This window comes from Oncorhynchus mykiss, chromosome 24 (genome assembly GCF_013265735.2).
Source record: "Oncorhynchus mykiss isolate Arlee chromosome 24, USDA_OmykA_1.1, whole genome shotgun sequence".
Classification (NCBI taxonomy): domain Eukaryota; kingdom Metazoa; phylum Chordata; class Actinopteri; order Salmoniformes; family Salmonidae; genus Oncorhynchus; species Oncorhynchus mykiss.
The window spans coordinates 9,273,875-9,293,908 of record NC_048588.1 but is presented as its reverse complement, the minus strand read 5'-3'; the positions used below and the strand labels follow the sequence as shown (position 1 = coordinate 9,293,908).

The following is a 20,034-nucleotide window of genomic DNA, read 5'->3' as shown; positions in this document are numbered from 1 at the left end:
ATGTGATCAAGACAAAGGAGATGATTGTGGACTACAGGAAAAAGAGGACCGAGCAAACCCCCATTCTCATTGACAGGGCTGCATTGGAGCAGGTTGAGAGCGTCAAGTGCCTTGGTGTCCATATCACAAACAAACTAAGATGGTCCATGCACACCAAGATAGTTGTGAAGAGGGCACTACAAAACCTATTACCCCTTAGGAGACTGAAAATATTTGGCATGGGTCCTCAGATCCTCAAAAGGTTCTACAGCTGCACCATCGAGAGCATCTTGATGTTGCATCACTACTTGTTATGGCAACTGCTCAGCCTCCGACCGCAAGGCACTACAGAGGGTAGTGCGAACGGCCCAGTACATCACTCGGGCCAAGCTTCCTGACACCCAGGACTATACCAGGCGGTGTCAGAGGAAGGTCCAAGAGGCTTCTAAACAGTTCTACCCCCAAGCCATAAGACTCCTGAACACCTAATCAAATGGCTACCCAGACTATTTGCAGACTATTTGCCCCCCTCTTTTACACCACTGCTGCTACCTACATGTACATATTCCCTCAACTAACCGGTGCTCCCGCACATGGACTCTGTACCGGTACCCCCCTGTATATGGTCTCGCTACTGTTATTTTACTGCTGCTCTTTAATTACTATTATTTCTTATTCTCATCCATATTTTTTAAACTGCATTGTTGGTTAGGGGCTCGTAAGTAAGCATTTCACTGCAAGGTCTACAGCTGCTGTATTAGGCACCTGATACTAATAATATTTGATTTAATTTTATTGAATGTAAGATACACACCAGGAATATGTGATGCCAGGCCAACGATGGTTAATAAATAAAGATACTTCACTCAGGCCGTTTACCATTGAAAAAAATGGTCAGTTCTGTTCTACTTAACTTGGTGTGTCTCCCATAGACAGTATTGCCTGGTCTCCGTAGTTTATTGACTTCCACTTAACTAGAAAAAAACGGCTGAAGAAACTGCGTGTGGGGTGACTCGCTTCCCTTTCCCTCTTTGGTCAGGCGAGGAGTGTCAGCAATACTTCCTGAAACACCTGTTTGTCAGGTAGTGCACACTGGGTAGGCACAGCGGAGAAAGTGAGTCACACAAAAAAATGGACGACGAGTATCCGAAACGCAAAATTTGACAAGACTTGACAATTTATTCTAACTTTTTCTAAAGCCCTACATCATTTTACTAAAATGGTTTGGCGTCAACACAGGATTATACGTTTGAACATTGTCGTGTTGCTGTATTTAATGGTTTGTTTTGGTGAGTACAACCCTCTCATTTGTCAAGCTCGTTTTCAATGTCACAGATCAACGAATTTGCGAGACTACCTTTACATATGAAACACAAGCATTTGGATTGTGGGTGTTTTTATAGAATCCTGATTTTGTACCTTGTATAATTGTCTAGGCCTACTTTAAAAAAAAGAAGCTTACATACAAATTCTTTATGAATTATTGTTAGAATTATTATAATAAGCCACGTGTTTACCTTCATAGTTAACATAATATATTACTATGTATTTATACAACCTACAACATTTTGAATAGGCTACTATGTATCCATTTGTGAATAGCCACTACCAAATAATTATACTGCATGTTCACAACAAACCAAATTGCGCCTGAGGCTAGGTTCCTTACAACAGGAATGCAGTATCATGTCATGTAAAATTCATAAGACTCATGGCTTTTTCCCTTGTTTTCAATTTCACTCACGTTTTGATATTGAGTTTAAAGTACCCTGCGTCCAATTCCAAGCAGCCATTATCTAGAACTGAGAATATGACTTTTGGGTGAGGTCTACTGACATTGATCAGATTTATATAACTACTGGTTGGACAGTAGGAGGAGTCATTTCCTGTTTGTTTGAGACGTATAGTACATGCAATGGGCTCAAAGGGTTGCCAACTTTCTCATCAACAATTAGAATGTCAACAGCTATCAAGCATCTACTGCTCTTCAGCTTGAAATACTTTGTTCAACACGTTTGCTACCTTGGTTATGAGATTAGCTTGTTCATTCTCGGTCCACTTTACTCCAAGGTGTTTTGAAATAGTGCAGGATATCTGCATACCCTATTAGCCCTCTGATTCTGCTCTGTACAATATATTTTAGATCACTCAAATATTTGTAGTTCGCAGTACTCGGACTGTCTCTTTGTCCATAGAGAGAGTTCTAGTTTTCTTCTTTAAAAAAAAAACATTCCTTTGAATATGTGTCCTTCACTTGTCCAAGGTAGAATAATTGTAATGTACTGTTGAAATCTGAATCTCTGAACCACATGCAGGCCTACAGTATGTTAAATGATACGTTTGCATTTCCCTGTGTGGGTTGGAGTTCACATGGAAAATACAGCATTGAATCTATGGGTTTGGGCCTGTTTTGAAATATAACACACATTATGTAAATGTTTTGTATTTCTTTTGCATTGCACAATGTCTGCATTGGCAACGCTCATCACAAGGAATACGACTACTACTGTAGGCTGTGTCGTTATTGCCATGTTTGCTGAACGTTGATGGAAAGATCAACAGCTGTTGTTGTTTGTCTGCCAATCCAGGAATTGGTAAAGGATCATTTTCCGTGTGCCACTTTAACACGTACACAACTTGTTATGCAAACTATTAGAAAATCAGTTCCTCCTCAATTTCTACACATTATACAATGGGTGTGCAGAATTTGTTTTGTAAGCACATTCTAGGCAGATGTGCATTGCATAGAGAAAGTAGATTTAATACCTTGGCTAATAAATGGTTGAGATTTTGTTTCATTGCTTGTGGTTATTATGTCTGTATGCTCTAATTGTCCAATGGGTGTGTGGGAGGGGGGGGGGGGGGGGGGGGTAGATAGAGAGAGAGAAAAAAAAAACTAGGACACTATTACAACTAGTAGTCTTGTTGTCAGATGGTGCCAAGAAAACAATGTTTCCCATGGAAAGTTCATTAGATTGTGTTTTTTCCAAATAACGCCAGGCGGGGTACAGAAGGTTTGATGTTGCTATCTGGGTACTGGGTTAATACTGGGTCAACAATGTGGGCCTTTGGGGTTACCTTTGACATTGTGATTATACACAATTGTCAAATGAGAACTTTAGCTTTATTCTGTTTATTTGAGTTTTGTTTATGTGAACTACCTTGCTCCGAAATTATTCATCTTTTGACTTCTGCAATGTATTTTGTTCCCAACTGGATTTCACTTAAATCGTCTGCCCTTCCTCCTCCTTAATCCATCTTCCTCATCTGACCACCTCCCTGCCCTGCTGCCTCTCTCAGTGCTGTGCCCTGTGTCAGCCATGACAGTGAGCTCTCCTGCAGAGGTCCATTCTGTGAGGGGCAATGCCGTCACCCTGACTTGCACCTTCACCTCTACCAGCCGAGCCACCAGCCGTATGTCAGTGGACTGGTCCTACAGGCCCCAGACCGGAGGCCCTCCGCAGGCAGTAAGTACGCACCATAGAAAGTGAATCAGTATATTGAGTTGATTTGTTAATAAAGCACACATTTGATGAAGAACTCTTGTGCTTTTATGTCCTGGCATGGGTACACTGAATATGGCTGCTGATACGTTGACTTTAATTGTGACGCCCTTTCTAGTAATTCTATTTCTCTGAAACCCTTAACCCCTGGGAATATGACTCAGAAACCCCAGGCAGTTAGGGGCAGGAATCAGGATCACTCTTCCACATCTTGGTGATGTGGTAAATGTATGTTAAATGTATCCCTCGAGCTGGAAGTTGTGAGTCAGGGCTCCGACACCAAAGCTCCCCTAGATCCAATTTCCTTGTCGATACTCTGAGCGGCTGGCCGCGTACGTTTTTAATTCCATTTGGAAGGGCCGATAACGTATACGCTATGTAGTTGTTGGGATATCATATTAGCTCAGCGCTAAGTGATGGCTAATGTGCTGTGGCTCCCTCGATGGGGTAATAGAAGCTGTTGGTTTAGTCATTAAGATGTAGTAGTCAGGCCTACTGCTGTGTCAGTGTTTGCAGATAGTGGGCTCTCACGTCACTGACACAAACTCTTTATCCTAGGGGTGTGTCGGCTTGTCCGAATCCTGTATAAGCGTAGCTGGGTTGGTCGATACCAGGGTATACCGGAATCCAACAACATCCTTGGTTTCATTTCTTTATTTACTTGGAACAAGTTTGTTCTGTGCAACTATAGACGGATAGTGAAACGTGTAGAACATTTCGCCGCATAGCCCCACAGAGCTAGCCAACACAGCGGAGCTAGAAAGTGAATTTGTCTCTCGTGGCACGTTTGTTTCCATACAATTTCATTAGTGGATTCGGACACTTTTATTGACACAATCGTATATCAAAAGGCACTGTGAATAAGCATTTGAAAAAAACTCTATCAGAAATCGAATTTACCAGCCAAGGCTTGAGAACTATGAATTGGTGGTGTGCTTCAGTCTCCCTGCATAATTATCAATATCTTGATGAGAATTCATTTCCAGGACTGAAAAGGCAGCTCTAGCAACGGACAGTGATGGAGGACTTGTGATTCAGTTCCTCTGAATGACACTGAATGAACAACTCCAGTCAATCAATGTCTTGTATAAGACATGATCAAATCAATTCAATATTCATTTAAATGCAATTGCCCATGATCCATCAGGTTTTTATTCAGTGAGTCAGTACCGTTACGGTAACAGCAAAGCTTTTAACCACAGGCCCTAACATTGCACCCTGAGTGCCGGTTTCCCGGGCCCAGATTGTTCCAGGCTTGAAAATCATTCTCAGTGGAGAATCTCCATTGAAAGTGAGTTTTAGTCCAGGACAAGCTTTAATCTGGGTCCGGCTCTGAATGTTTCAGAGGCACTTGGCTGTGTATAATCTCCATTTGGCTAGGCGTAACCTGTCTGAGGTAGGCTTGAGTGTTTGTCTGGGTTGACTGAGTGCAGTGATTCGATTTAGTATGCTGTCTGTATCAGCCCTCTCAGCTCTATGGCTGTCTGAACTGAAGTGCCTCCTGGAGAGCCCAGCCCATACAGAGCTATAAAACAATATAACTGTTGAGCACCATTGATTGTTAACAGGCCTGCCTGCCGTGTGTTCGTCTTTGTGTATATTTTCCTGTGATGTTTATTCCCTATGTGTACCTTGTTTTCTTCAATGTGTCTCTTTGACACTTCTTATTGTCTATTTGTCTGTGTATTACTGTCTGATGAGTAAAACCCTTTTTTAGCTTCAACTTTATTCAAACCTCTATTCGAAACCTGTCCTAGCCTTCTACACCCCCCCCCCCCCCCTACTTTTTGAAAACACGGTGATGGTTAGTGTGATTGATGCAGTGTTTCTGTTGTCTGTGTCTTGTAAAGTGGCTCTGTAGTTGCTACGGTCTGAGTAACACTGTCCTGCCCAGAGCCGTCACAATCTCTCCTCTTCTCTTTGTTCCCCAGTTCTTCCACTTCTCCTCTCTGGCGTTCCCTCCGCAGGACGGCCAGTTTAACGGGCGCGTGAAGTGGCTGGGCAGCCCGGCCCGGGGTGAGGCCTCCATCCAGCTCCTCAACGCCTCCCTCAGCGACAACGGCACCTACACCTGCTCCGTCAGGAACCCCCCTGACGTCCACGGATCCCCCACCTCACAGACCGTCCTCACCGTGACGCCCAAAGGTGAGGCAATTACTTCGAAAAATGTATGTTTAGGGCAATGCATGGATGTCAATGGGACGCTTGAGAAAATGTGCATCTCAAGTCAGGATTTGGCTCTTAATTGAGAGGCAGAAGTTTAGGATTTGTTAGTAAAGGTGATTGTGGGTTCACACTATTGACCTTAGGAATGATGACGTGTAGAACATGACTCTATGGGAATTGTGGCACTGGGGAGATATATTGGGCAGTAAAACCTACTACCTCGTGTTCAATACTGGTATGGTTGGGCGCATATTTATTGGCGCCTTTTTAAAGACTTCTACAGTAGATTTAGGCACGTATGTGCTACGGATTGAGTCATATTTTCCACAAAGCTTAAACAATCCCTCTTTTCAAGAAGCATTTAGGGGTTTCTTAAAGCAGTTGTACACGAGAGGGCGTGCTAAACAACTTTTTTAGCACGGCTGTGCTGCGGTCATAGGTAATGAGGCGGATCTCGTACCTAAAGAGATCAGAAAATCGTTAGCGTCTCCACTTTGCGCTGAGTGTAAATGTGGTTATGATGAACCCTCTCCTCTCCACAGTGCCCACGGTTCGTTTCTCGGACGTGGCGGTGCTTCTAGCCTTCATTCTGCTTCCTTCCGCCATCATCACGCTGGCTCTGCTGGGTCGCATGTGCTGCCCTCCGAGGGACAAGAGCCAGACCCAGGGTTACCACTCCCCTATTGAGGTCACACCCGGGTGAGTAGATTTACTCCTCAATCAGTGCACCAGTTCTTCAGGGCATCCTAGACATATGGTTTTAAAGAAGTGATATGGTTTCTGGTGAAGGTAGCCCCCAACCCTGACTTGCTGAATGGACATGGCTTTTTCTCAATGAATCTTTCCTTGATTCCTTGCGTCTTCTCTCCTCCATCTCAAAATGCGTTGGAGAAGAGGGCCCAAGGGGAGGGGCAGTGGACCTTCTCCTTCAATACGATTTGAGAAGGAGCTGAGCAGAGAGGATGCGAGGAATCAAGGAAATTCATCATATTCATTGAAAAACTGACTTTTGCCAATATAGAAAATTACTAATGCTGACCGTTTTGTGATTTGACCAATTTGAACTCTATCATCTTTTTGACAGAGATGAGCCTGGCTTCAAGCAGATCAACCGCAAGGAGAAAAACATGACATGCTGCGACCTATATTTTCTGGTATGGCCTTTTTTTTTTTTTTGCTCATGAATTACTTAAGGGCACATGTCTCGCCCGATCAATTACATACTCTTAAATTTTACATGTAGTCTACGTCTGACAATATGAGACGTCCATGAAATATTTATCTGTTACCCCACTTCCTGTCCCTAGGATTCCGACTATGAAGATTACTACATCCACAAAGAGAGGCCTCTGGCTCAGGGAGAGACCATGGCCGTGTCTCAGTGCTAGAGACCCCTGGTGGCGGTGCTCTGTAAGGACAGAGGCCCCCTCCATGCCTTGCCAATGGGAGTGGTTGGCCAGAATTCTCGCTTATACTGTTTGTTAAAAATGCCAAGATTCCTGGACTTAGTTCTGTCTCACACATCAGTATCCACTCACACTCCTCCCTTCTCTCATGGCTTGTCAACAGCTGATTCTACTGGTGGGATAGACATGGATCCGGTGCCTGACACACGGACACACACATACGTTTTGCACTATACTATAAACATTTCTGGATAGATTTTCTTATTATGAAGGAGATGCGTATATTACTAAGTTATTGTCTGCTTTATCACTTTTGTAATGTAGAATCATTGTTTTTGTACAGCTATTGCGAGAGTTTTTATTGGACCTTATGGAATCTATTGCTAGAATTGTAGACAGTCTTTACCTGTGGCTACATCTGCTTCATTGAGTCCAATTAATATTATTTGAAACATGTATTTCAGAGTTTGTGTTACATTTGAACCCGTTGGTATAACTACATTCAGGAGTGGACCAACTATGACCTCTGATTTAGATGTTGAATGAATTTACAGGATTTGATTTACATGTTGGAATTTGGATGTACAGTGTAGTGAATGTTGTTGAATGTATGCATGTGCAAATGATTGAAAAAATGATGCTTAATAAAATACATAAATGTTCTGGTCCGTTGGTAAAATGGTTTGTCCATTTACCATGTAAGTTGAACTACAGTACATTTTCAATAGTGTCGGTCTTTAAAGCTTATCGGACTTAAACTGGCACCCATGCCGTCCATGTTGCTGGTGTAAACTACCCTGAAGTAAAATATAATCGCGACATGTAAAATGTTGGTCCCATGTTTAATGAGTTGAAATAAACGGTCCCAGAAATGTTCCATATGTTCCAACTTATTTCTCACAACTTTTGTGCACAAATATGTTTATATCCCTGTTAGTGAACATTACTCCTTTGCCAAGATAATCCATCCACCTGACAGGTGTGGCATATCAAGAAGCTGATTAATCAACATGATCATTATACAGGTGCATCTTGTGCTGGGGACAGTACAGTAAAAGGCCACTCTAAAATGTGCAGTTTTATCACACAATACAATGCCACAGATATCTCAAGTTTTGAGGGAGCGTGCAATTGGCATGCTGACTGCAGGAATGTCCACCAGAGCTGTTGCCAGAGAATTGAATGTTAATTTATCTACCACGACCTTCAATGTCGTTTAGAGGATTTGGCAGTACGTCCAACCGGCCTCACAACCGCAGACCACTTGTAATGGCGTCGTGTGGGCGAGTGGTTTGCTGATGTCAACGAACACAATTGCATTTTATCGATGGAGATTGGAATTCACAAAAGTACCGTGATGAGATCCTGAGGCCCATTGTGAGGTCAATTTTCTTTTAAGGTATCTGTGATCAACAGATGCGTATTTGTATTCCCAGTCATGTGAAATCCATTGATTAGGGCTTGATGAATTTATTTCAATTGACATTGTTGCATGTTGCATTTATATTTTTGTTCAGTATAATAACCTAGAGCAGTCCAATAAATTAGTCATGAGACTAATTTAGAATATTTAAATGTTATTATAAAATAAATAGCTTGTCAGATTCATTCCTCAGTCCAATTGATTTTGTCGTTTCATCCTAAATTATTTAAAATAAGGTGAAATAATTATTTCTACCCTGTTTGAACTACCATGGCAACACATTTGTGTTCGATTCAGTGATTCATATAAATCTAGAAGGACCACTGGTTCATGCGATTGAGCGTAACTATATTACAGTTTGAACATCTTGAAGAACAGTCTGGCCTTAATGGCCATGTCCTCTTATAATCTCCACCTGGCAGAGCCAAAAGAGGACTGGCCACCCTTCAGAGCCTGGTTCCTCTAGGTTTCTTCCTAGGTTCCTGGCTTTTTAGGGAGTTTTTCAAAGCCACAGTGCTTTTACATTTGCATTGATTTCTGTTTGGGGTTTAAGGCTGGGTTTCTGTATGAGCACTTTGTGACATCTGCTGATGTAAAAAGAGCTTTATAAATAAGTTTGAATGATTGATTGACACAGTTCATAATAATAGATTTGAGTGGCTGGCTAGCTGGCATGCAGGCCACAGTGGTGGATGGACGTCTCAGTAGAATATTGTAATGATTTCTCTGTGAGGAGGAGATGTGGCATAATCCTGCAGCACATGTGAAGACAGAGCAGAGCCCCTTGGATCCTGTCTTCGTGTGTCTGGAATCTGCCCCCTCCTCTCTCCCCCTCTCTCTGGTCAAAGAGGGGGTGGGGGCTCTCACCACAGCATGCTTTGTGCCTGGTCATCACAGAAGATTCTGCGCAAATTTGGGCAGAGAGGAGGGAATGGAGCCTGGCTGCTGCCACACCCGGCCTTCCTCCTCTCCTCCATAGCCACGCCACTGTGAGAGCTTGTAGTGTTTCCATGTGAACAGAGCACTGAAGAGAAATTGAGGTGTGTAAGCAGTATCACTCTGTTTCACACATCCTCATTGGCAGCAACATGCCGGTGTCTCTGCCAGAACAGGGAATTGGCATAGGTAATTTAGACTGGAGCTTGGCTTATTTATTGATTTTTACCAACATCACTGACTGAGTGGGATTTAAGCAGGAAATACCCTCTTTAATATAAAAGCTATTCAACAGGGCCACCGCCCCAGTGTATGGAGGAATTCAAAAAAGCGAGAAAAGCAGAAGAATGGGAATTGTCTGTTGACAGATTGGATGTATTCAGTCATTCACACTAGGAGACGTGTATAGGGTGGGGTTGTAGCTCTCGCCAGTGCAAGGCTGCATGCCGGTCTCCTGTGGAAGAGAGGGGGGAGGGAGAAGAGGGGGATAGGTTCATCACAGAGAGAGAAGGAGGGGGTGTCGGCGTGAACAGAGGGAGGGGAAGGGAAGGAGGGGTTTTAAAGGGTGGGCTTGTAGTCATTGTTAGCCAGCAAGTCAGAGAGAGGCGCGAGCAGGCAGACAGTGAGTGTGTGTGCAAATTGTGATGAGTAAAAGCATTAGGCGACTCAGCTGTTGGTACAGCCAGTGAGCGTGTGCAAGAGCGCGAGAGCGAGGGAGTGAGAGAGAAGTGTAAGGCAAAAAGGAAAGAAAGAAGGGAAAAGAGAAAGGATATATTACAAGTATGCTGTGCTGCATAAGAAGAACAAAACCGGTAACTGCTTTCTTTACAGATTCTCTCATTCATAGCTGTCATTTTCAAAAATCTGGCTAAAATGTTCCACTTTTGGACTAATTACATCCGTAACTGATCTGAAGATATGATTGTCTATTTTTTTTTTGGTCTTCTTGGCTCACTGGGACTTCAGTGATGTCTCGGATGCAAAAAGGACACGCCTTGTTAATGTGATTATGTTTGAATGAGTGTAGCCACAATGCTGCCAGACCTCACACTGTACTAGCAGTAAGATGAGCCTGTAACATGATGCTGTGCTCTTTTATACTATTATCGATCCACTACTTTAAACACTGAAAGACGTACTGATAGACACTTGATGCACCTGTTTGCTGCCTTCTGTGATTGCCTTGGCTGCTTTGTACTGTAATCAGGGGATACATGAAGACTGAGGATACCACCTCCATTGAGCACAATACTGTCTTATTCCCTTAAGGCTGCTTTTAGTTGATGCACTAATTGCACGCAAAAAAAAAAAAAAAATCCTATTTCGGTGTTATCTCTAAGAAACGGGAGGATAGAGAGGCATGTTTGAGGAAAAAGGGTGGGGTAAGGATCCACTGACTTAAGACTCAACTCCTCTGGCTACCGTGTCTCGTGGGAATAAATGAGGACCTTAAAGGGATTAGCACAGTTCTGGGGTTAAAAGTGTATGGTGTCAATTAGGTCTACACATTTTTATGGGTGCATAGTTGTGAGGGGGGAAAAAACAGATTAATACATACCAGAGAGCTCCTTTCTCAGAAAAGGAAGGTGTTGTGAATCTACGGGTGAGTCTTGGAGGTGTACAGTATGAGATAGTACCTTGATGTAAGTAGCTCTCAGAAGGTATTTTTTCATTAGCACAGAGCTATCTATCTGCAGAAGCTATCTAGAGTAGTCGGGATTTTATCGGCTTCTTAATAAAGCACTGGATTCCATCAACACCAGATTGCTGCTTAAATGTCAGCATGTATGAGTCATTTTAGCTCAGCCAGGCTGCACATTAAACTGAAGTGGGTGAGGCAACTCTCTCTCTCTCTCTCTCTCTCTCTCTCTCTCTCTCTCTCTCTCTCTCTCTCTCTCTCTCTCTCTCTCTCTCTCTCTCTCTCTCTCTCTCTCTCTCTCTCTCTCTCTCTCTCTCTCTCTCTCTCTCTCTCTCTCTCTCTCTCTCTCTCTCTCTCTCTCTCTCTCTCTCTCTCTCTCTCTCTCTCTCTCTCTCTCTCTCTCTCTCTCTCTCTCTCTCTCTCTCTCTCACACACACAGCTTTAATACTGCATTAAGCCCTATCTCCACACAATGCTGCTATCTGAATCGTACGTTACGCTCGCCACAGGGAAAACCGCCTCCCATGCAGCATCCAGCCATTTCTCTGCTTTTGAGGACTAGATAATGAATGAATGAAGTCTCTGGGATTTAGACAGATGAACAGAAAGCATATAAATGGTGCAACAAGAGAGATTGCTCTCAACCCGGCTTTTTCAACGGGCGCCACCAGCCCTCACTGTCAGAGCAGTCGTGATTGTGGAGCCTTTGTTCAAGGGAGAGAGAGCAGACTCATTTAATTAAATGAGGGTGGCTATTATGATTGAGTATTATCTGGTGGCAAACATCACTCTTGGGGCCATCGATAACATGTACAACACTCATCAATTCACCGTCCTGGGAATAAGGCGTGCGTCGGATAGGTGAATGTATTCTCGTCCACCTGAACCCCCCCCCCCCCCCCCCCCTCTCCTGCAGGAGGAGAGAGAGGAGAGGAGACAGCTGGATGAAAGGGTGTGGTGCTGTGTGAGTGGGTAGTAGCAGCTCAGGGAGAATGGGGAGATTCAGCTGCAGACTTCAACCCTGCCTGCCTGCCTGCCTCTGTAGTCTTTCTCATCCCCATCCACTAGAAAACCAGACATATATCATGCTGGGATTTACTGAAGGATATACATTTACTCGACATACTGTCGACAGACAATATATTTCTTGGTCGACTTTCCTTTTGACCCTCTCCCTGTCTGGTTTCAGTGTTGGTGTGTAAGAGCCAAGCTATCTTTTTAATACATCGACTGGCTCAATTGAAACACACACACACAGATGTTAGTGTTGGTTTACTGAGATAAGAGCAATGTAAAGCCTACCTCATTTGCATGTCAACATACTTCTGTCCTTGCGTCAGCACTCTGCATTCATTGATGTGGAGGAGCTAGGGAGCGTCTGCTTGGGTGAATAAGAACAAAAAGAGGACACATACCGAGTGTGTGCATTTGTGCGAGCAGCAGTCTCATTCCCATCCTGTGGCAAAGTCTCTAAATGTTTCCAAACTGAGACAGCGGTCTGACGTGGGGGGTGGTGGCTGGCTACCGTTTGAAAGATCCATCCATAAACCCACCGTGGGGTGTGGTTCACACGGGGTTGCCGACCCAAGGACAGTGGCTGGGGGCCCGAGATGTACACATTTGTCTTTCAGATGTTGTAGCCTGACTTCTTGGTGGTGTATCATATACAGGCAGTCGGCTATCGAAAAAGGGCAAATGCAACTCGTGTTCCTGGGAGACCGTTTTGAGACATGCTCCTTTTATGAATGGAAAGATCACGCACCGAGTGACATAATGGAATCAGACTGTTGTTTCAATACGGTTGTCTGAAGCCGTCTCAGGAGTCTGGGTTTCAATTGACATGTCAATGCTTTGTAACATCCGTTCTTTTTAGGTCTTCAGTGATTGAGGTTGAAAAGGGATATGGGCTTGTCTCCCCAGACATCTGGTTGGAAGACATTTCCTGAAGTCCGATTATATCATTTTGATATGTCTCTCAAAAGGATGTTCTACATTTCTGTCGGTTCATTGGTCAACAACAGACATAAATATGCAAATATATCGCCTTTGACCTCCTACCATTCATATTACTTGTCTGAATCACGTGTTTGGGAAGCCACCTTAATAACATGGCAGGTAGACTTTACTGTTTTGTGGGTTGAACGGACAATATACTGTAAATAGGCTACAATTGATTGTGGTAAAATTGTTGTAAAATCAATGTAATGAGTTCTATGCTCTTATTCAAAAAAGTATAGGTGATCTCAATACATTTACCCGACTGAACAAACAAAAACTAATTTAAAATCCCCAAATGGACAATGAAATACAGTATCTTCCCATCAATATCAAAATGATGTAATCTCTCATATTCCCAAAACAGTTTACAATTACAGTTTATTAGGTGCTTTTATCCAGAGCGACTTATAATATTGTGAGTGCACACATTTTTCACACTGGCCCCCTGTGGGAATTGAACCTACAGCCCTGGTGTTGCAAGCGCCAACTGAGCCACATGGGACCCTAAACACATTTTTGGTAGATGCTCTTTTCCAGAAGCAGGTCAAGTGCCTTGCTCAGGGGCACATCGGCAGATTGTTCACCTAGTCAGCTCAGGGATTCAAACCAGCTACCTTTTGGTTACTGGCCCAACACTCTTAAGCGCTAGGTTACCTGCTGCCCTTCTCAATCTCCATAAGTCATTCTGTTTGAGTAAGTGCTTAGGCCAAAATTTGGCAATTGTGAGCACCTATGAGATCATTCATATTAAATGTACCATTACGGCTGTGAGGGTGTGCCAGACACGAACAGTCTATCACATCTCACTACTCCATTAGCTATAAAAGATCTTCAGTTCACTCAATTATTAAAAAATAATACAGTTTCATGGCTTTTAAAACGTTATATAGTTATTGGTAGCAGGTGATTAAAACATATTTTCCTCCTAAACATCTCTCTCACACACACACACACACACACACACACACACACACACACACACACACACACACACACACACACACACACACACACACACACACACACACACACACACACACACACACACACACACACACCCCCCCCCCCCCCCCCCCCCCCCCTTGACCGGTGGAACCGCCAGCCCCTCCCTGATTAGTAACCTGATTTATGGTTTCCTATTGGCTGCTTTCCCAAGGGGTCAGGTGCAATGTCAATCATGGTGACATATGGTCTTTCATAGCCTAAACCAGTAGTTTTCAACCTTTTTCGGGTTACTGTATAACCCCTCGTGCATTTTACCAGTTAGCCTATGGTCTCATGAGTCTTCTCAAGTACCCCCAGTGGACAGGCCAAGTACCCGCACGGGTCCTAGTACTCCTGGTTTGGAACCACTGGCCAAAAACAGCAGATGACTTACACGTAGCACTCTGGTTGTCAAGGTAACGTTTGATCGTTCACAGGAGGATGGCGGTGCATCTTGACGAGGTAGCAACCAAAGATGGACCCACAACGCAGCCTCCAGGAATCTAGTAATTAAACAACGATGTACGCCATTTTGAATATCATAGTAATAATAACAAAATTGATGTTATTGTGACTATGATATTTCAAGTGGCATTCAACATAATGATAGTAACTGATGGCAGTATCTAAAAACATAGCAAAACAAATGCTAATTGGAAATGAGATGAATCATCAAAACATAACTGATCCACATGCAGCATTTTTTGGTTTATTACGCAACGAGAACCACAAATGTGTTTGTAACAAGAAGCAAGGACCCCTCGTGAAAACATCACATTGGGTAACATGGTGAAAGACATGTTACATCATGGATTTAGAGTCCCAGTCTCTTTGATTTGGTTCAGGCCACACTGCCTGTTATGTTTGCGTTACATTAGTTCCCGCTATTATTGTCAGATTAACATCATTTGTTATTTGTTTTGAGACAAATGCGTAATTCAAATCAATACGATCTGTTTATTTATTTATTCATTTTGAATGTAATGATCATTATTTTTCCCCTTTGTCAATTTCAACATTGTTCATTTTCCTTATTTTCACTTCATTTCTTTTTCATTAGATTTATAAGAATCATAACACAGCCCTCTATTTGATGGACCACTCCAGCTATGGATCCAGATACTGTATAAAAGGTAACATCTTGGCGCTCTGTACAGGCTTCCACACCTATCCCACTCCTATTCCTCATCTTTTCCTAAACTCTGCTCCAGTTATAACCACCAACTTCTTACAACCCAAACCTGAACAACCCCGCTCAGATCTACATCCCACTCTCACCGCCTGCTCGGACTGTACCTCCTTCTGCCTTGAACAATCCACCTTTTTTTCTACCTTCATTTCCCTTAATTCTACATATAACCTAGTGTCTATTGTGGGTGGTGGGTATGTTGGTGGGATGTCTTGTTGGAGATGCCCTTTGGAAGTGTTCTTATTCAGAACCATTGGGATTGTATGTGAACGACATCCAATGGCATTCACCACAGTGGAATGCGACCTGTTCATATGCCACGATAAGAGGAGCTATTGGTTGGACGTTGATAGAGAAGGGCTATACAATAGTTACTGTCACTCACTATTTGGCAGGCCCGTTGAGTATGGGCCTCTGATATCACTTCACTCGAGACCTTTCGCATTCAGCCATGAGGATGTGATGCAACAGCTTTCTAAGAGTTCAGTAGGTCACGGGAAGGGTACCTGTTTGGTCCTTTGAAGAGGCAATTGACATTCTTGTTCGTTAGATATGCTCATCACTTCTTGACATCCTGTCTCTTTCCCAAGGTTGAGAAGAATGAAGAGGCTGACCAGGAAATCAAGCAGGATGAGAAGAAACCAGAGGACAAAGCCCACAAGGCGGCCACCAAAATCCAGGCCAGCTTTCGTGGACACATACTCCGGAAAAAAATGAAAGATGGAGAGGAGGATGAGGAGGCCAGTCCAGCTGTCCCAGAGGAGGCGGCAAAGGAGGCGGCAGACGGAGAGGAGGAGAAGAAGGAAGACGTCCCCCCTGCGACTGAGCAGGCTGCCGAGGAAAAAGACCCCACTGATGTTAAAGAGGAGGAGACAAGCCAAGCCAAAAGCCCCATCTCAGAAAAGCCAGCAAACTCTCCTGCCCCTGTCGCCACCTCTCCCGTAGCTGCAGCCACCTCGCCTGTGGCAGCAGCAGCCTCTCCCACTGCAGCGGCGGCGCCTTCAGAGCCTCCCAAAGAGGAAACCAAGGCAGAGCCCAGCAACACCAAGGAGAAGCCCAAAGAGGTGGACAGCAGTGAAGCTCCGGTTTCTGCCCAAACCCCCTCCACTGATTGTGCTGAAAAGAGCGTGGAGGGTGGTGCTGGCCAGGAGGAGTCCAAACAAGCCGACGTGCCTGCTGCTACTGTCAGTGAGACGGCTGATAAGGAGGAGCCTCACCAAACACAAGACAAAAAAGGTAGGCCTTATTGTAACCCAGTCTCTGAGATGCCCATCCACGTAGATGAGCTTAGAAATAGGCTGCAAATACAACACAAACCAAATAGCCTTCACAATAGCTTGAATAATACATTTATTATTAATAATACAATTGTCCGTGAGCCAAATGTACAAAATGACATCATGTCAAGATGTTACTCATAAACTCTTCTCATGATCTTTGATTGGTTATATTAGTTTAGACTAAACAGTATGACAGAAAAGGGGAAAGGCTCAGTAGGTTATCTTGTTCCAGTCCAGGAACTCCCAGACTGTATGATGTAGCCTACCTAATGGAATATGTGCAGAATCCTCTACAGGAGGATCAGTGTTTGAGTCCTGAATGGCACCCTATTCCCTACGTAGTGCACTGCTTTTGACCGGAACCCCATGGACCCCGGTCAAAAGTAGTGCACTTTATAGGGTACATGCTGCCATTTGGGACACAATCTTAGACAGGACTGGGAGAAACTAGGTCATAGAGGCTACACTGTCTGCAAGTTGTCATAGTTACACGTTCTGGTGTAGACCTGGAATATCTGGCCATGGTTTTTAGACTTACCGAACGATAAATTACTTAAACTGGTGAATGATAAATTACTTAGACTGGTCAATTAAGACTGAAACCAGCAGACCGTGAAGACAAGCAAGACCTGAATGGCTAACCATCATATGAAGCACTAGACACATGTAGGTCATAAAGACCAATGTAAAGGATATAGTGCAAATGAAATTCCATATTTTAGTGGAGTCCGGATGGTCCTTTGTGCTTCTGCAAAAACAAAGGAAAGGAGGGATGCTCAACAATAATGAGACAAACAAAATGTTTTAGTATTCAATATGTTGCAGTGGAGGTGTTTATATTATCTGTCTGGAATGTTCAGGGTCTATACACAATGAAACAAGACCTTTCGCAGAAATATTATTGATGGAGACTTTCATGAAGAGTTAATGAATGACGGCATCAACTTTATTGATCCCCAGAGAGAGAAACTGGAATAAATAATACATTAGCTCATCTTCTAGGATGGGTTGAAATGTATATATTTTCACAGTGATTGCATGGTTACCACTCCCTTACCTGAAACCTGCCCATTGAGTGCTGGAGAATACTAAGTGCTGTGTGAGTCATCTATCATGAGTCACATACACAAGTCTAGCGCCATCTCTGATTCCCAGAGGACGACCAGCGAAGATGATGTCATGCTGATGATTAAAGTCAATGCAGTCGGGATGACATCACTACCTCCGTGAAATGAGGGCAATAGCTTTGATTGAAAACAACTTCTAAAGGTCATACAACTCATAGTGAAAATAATCATACTGAAAATAAATCTTAAACCTGTGAGACCCAATTTTGCCCAAAAATGTTTTCCCTAAATTGCATCTTATACAGGTCCTAAACAATTATGCCAAACACAACACAGTGCATCTCTTAGTAGTATATGTTGTGTGTTGGTATGATTATTGTGGCAGTAGCCTCTGAAACATTATACACTGTCCACTCGTCTGAGACCACACTGGTCACCTACACAAGCAGTATGTTGTAGCCATCCACGCAAGTACACGACTTAATATATTTCCTGTATTCTTTAAGATGTAGTGATTATGTATAAAAAAATAAAAATAAAACATTCTGAGCTAGATGTAATTTTGTAAGTGCTGCAAAAATGCAACATTAGGCTTGAAGGGTTGCCAGACCACTGTTTCCCTTCCAAGATCTATCTGCAAATAATAAGGACAACCAAATACTTCAGGAGTAACTTTGATGTCCCTTCTACACATCAAAAGACTATATATATTAAAAGAATACTGCCATTGATGACCATTCATTTTATGATAAAGAAGAAAGATAAGTAATCTCTCCAAAACAACCCAGAAAGGACAACCAAATATGTTATCCATACTGTACATAGAAAACCCCCAAAATAGTTGATCCTGTCTTTGATAGTTAAATACAAGAATTTGAAATGGTCAAGTCGATCAATTTCCTATTTCAAACTAAATGGGACTTAGTTTACTGTACCATTAAACAATATTTTCCATCACATGTAAATGTTTTGGATCCGTTTTGATGTGATTTTAATATAATTTCAGTTTTCTTACAACACGTTTTGAAGCCCAATGTTGCACTTTTGCAATGTTTCCCCCCAAAAATTCAAATTCCAAAAACAGATTATTTTCATAATCAGTTGCCTATTACAAGTATTTCTGAAGGGTAAAAAAAAATCTGATTTAGATCTATGCTTAAGTCTCACAGGGAATCATCGATGTTGGCCAGCTGTACTAAAAACAGGGTGGATTTCTTTAGATTTTGTTTTGGACTTGGGAATCCCACCTAGCAGGTTCTGAGAGGAAGGAACAGCAAAATAAGTATTTTTGTAAGTATGTTAAGTATTAAGTGAAGTATAGCAATGTGACAGCCACAAGCATATACAGAGCTCTTTATGATGGGTCGCTGTAGAGCGGGGTCTCTGTATCTTCTTGATCACTGTATTTCACACAGTCCACTGAGAATAAACAGGTCTCCACCTCACCGCTTACATTACTTACTGATCAATAATATTTTCTCACACAATTTTTTTTTTTATTCTCTCTCTCTCACTCTCTCCCTCCCTCTCCTTTCTTTCAGATGCTGCCGAAGAATCCCAACCAGCTGAGGCCCCAGCAGAGGCAGACCAGGAGTCCAAGGAGGGCCAAGAGAAAGTTTAACATAGAGAAAAAATTACTATGATTACACATGAATTTAAAGGGTGACTCTTCTCCTTCTGAATGTGAAGACAGTCCGTTTTTATTTGTTTGTCATGTTTTTGTGTGGCAATGATTTCCTTATGTTGGGGGAGTTTCCAACATGCCTTTTTTGGTTCAAGCTATAAGTGCTATGATTTGGGTATGTTCCGTATCTTACATGATTGAATCGATGGTTGGACGTATCCACGTTTTGAACTGAGTTTCAAAACCCTACAAAGCTGGACAGGACATTTTCATATTCTGCTTGAGTTGATCAAGCTTGGTTTACGTTCTTTGAGTAGTCGGTACTTCCCCTTCCTCACTTATACAACTAACAGGTCTGAGGGGATTTTGAGGACTTTACAGAAAATGATGAATACTATGACATAAATGTTGTTGGCCCCACAACTAAAATCCCCCTTCCAAAGTACATGATTAGCATGAACCATCTAACAAGTTGCATGGGAACTCTTCCACTGAGAGGAACTTTTCACAGTCACAATACAAAAAAAAAAATGTGGCTTCTTTTTGATGTCCTTGGTGTTGTTATGACAGTTTGATATAAATTGGAATTACTCTTGCACTGATGTTAAAAAGAAAATCAAACAAACAAAACTAAAGAACTTTTCCTATGTCCCAGTGAGTGCAATGTCCAGTTTGAATCTGAGGAGTTAAATTGTGAAAAAATTTAAAAAATGGTTTCAATGTCTGTTTTCAAAATAAAGCAATGTGCCAATTACCATCATAAGTTGTGGAATATATTTCACCTGCCAAACAAAACATTTGCTAATGAAGGCTAATGATAAGCCACTTTCACATAAACCC

At 42.7% G+C, this 20,034-nt stretch overlaps 2 protein-coding genes across 2 annotated transcripts; both read left to right on the top strand.

The window, feature by feature from the left end:
* The first annotated feature begins 944 nt into the window (after window positions 1–944).
* Window positions 945–7,933, top strand: mpzl3 (myelin protein zero-like 3). The gene is made up of 6 exons (XM_036961959.1): window positions 945–1,268; window positions 3,280–3,446; window positions 5,414–5,627; window positions 6,191–6,347; window positions 6,733–6,802; window positions 6,956–7,933. Exons 1-6 carry the CDS (start codon window positions 1,199–1,201, stop codon window positions 7,034–7,036), a joined length of 759 nt encoding a protein of 252 aa, XP_036817854.1. The 5' UTR covers window positions 945–1,198; the 3' UTR covers window positions 7,037–7,933.
* Window positions 7,934–9,979: 2,046 nt separating this feature from the next.
* On the top strand, window positions 9,980–19,954 carry LOC110503666 (neuromodulin). Its single transcript, XM_021582108.2, has 3 exons — window positions 9,980–10,225; window positions 15,814–16,459; window positions 19,112–19,954. The coding sequence occupies exons 1-3, from the start codon at window positions 10,196–10,198 to the stop codon at window positions 19,189–19,191; spliced, it is 756 nt and encodes a 251-aa protein (XP_021437783.2). The 5' UTR covers window positions 9,980–10,195; the 3' UTR covers window positions 19,192–19,954.
* The last annotated feature ends 80 nt before the right edge of the window (window positions 19,955–20,034 follow it).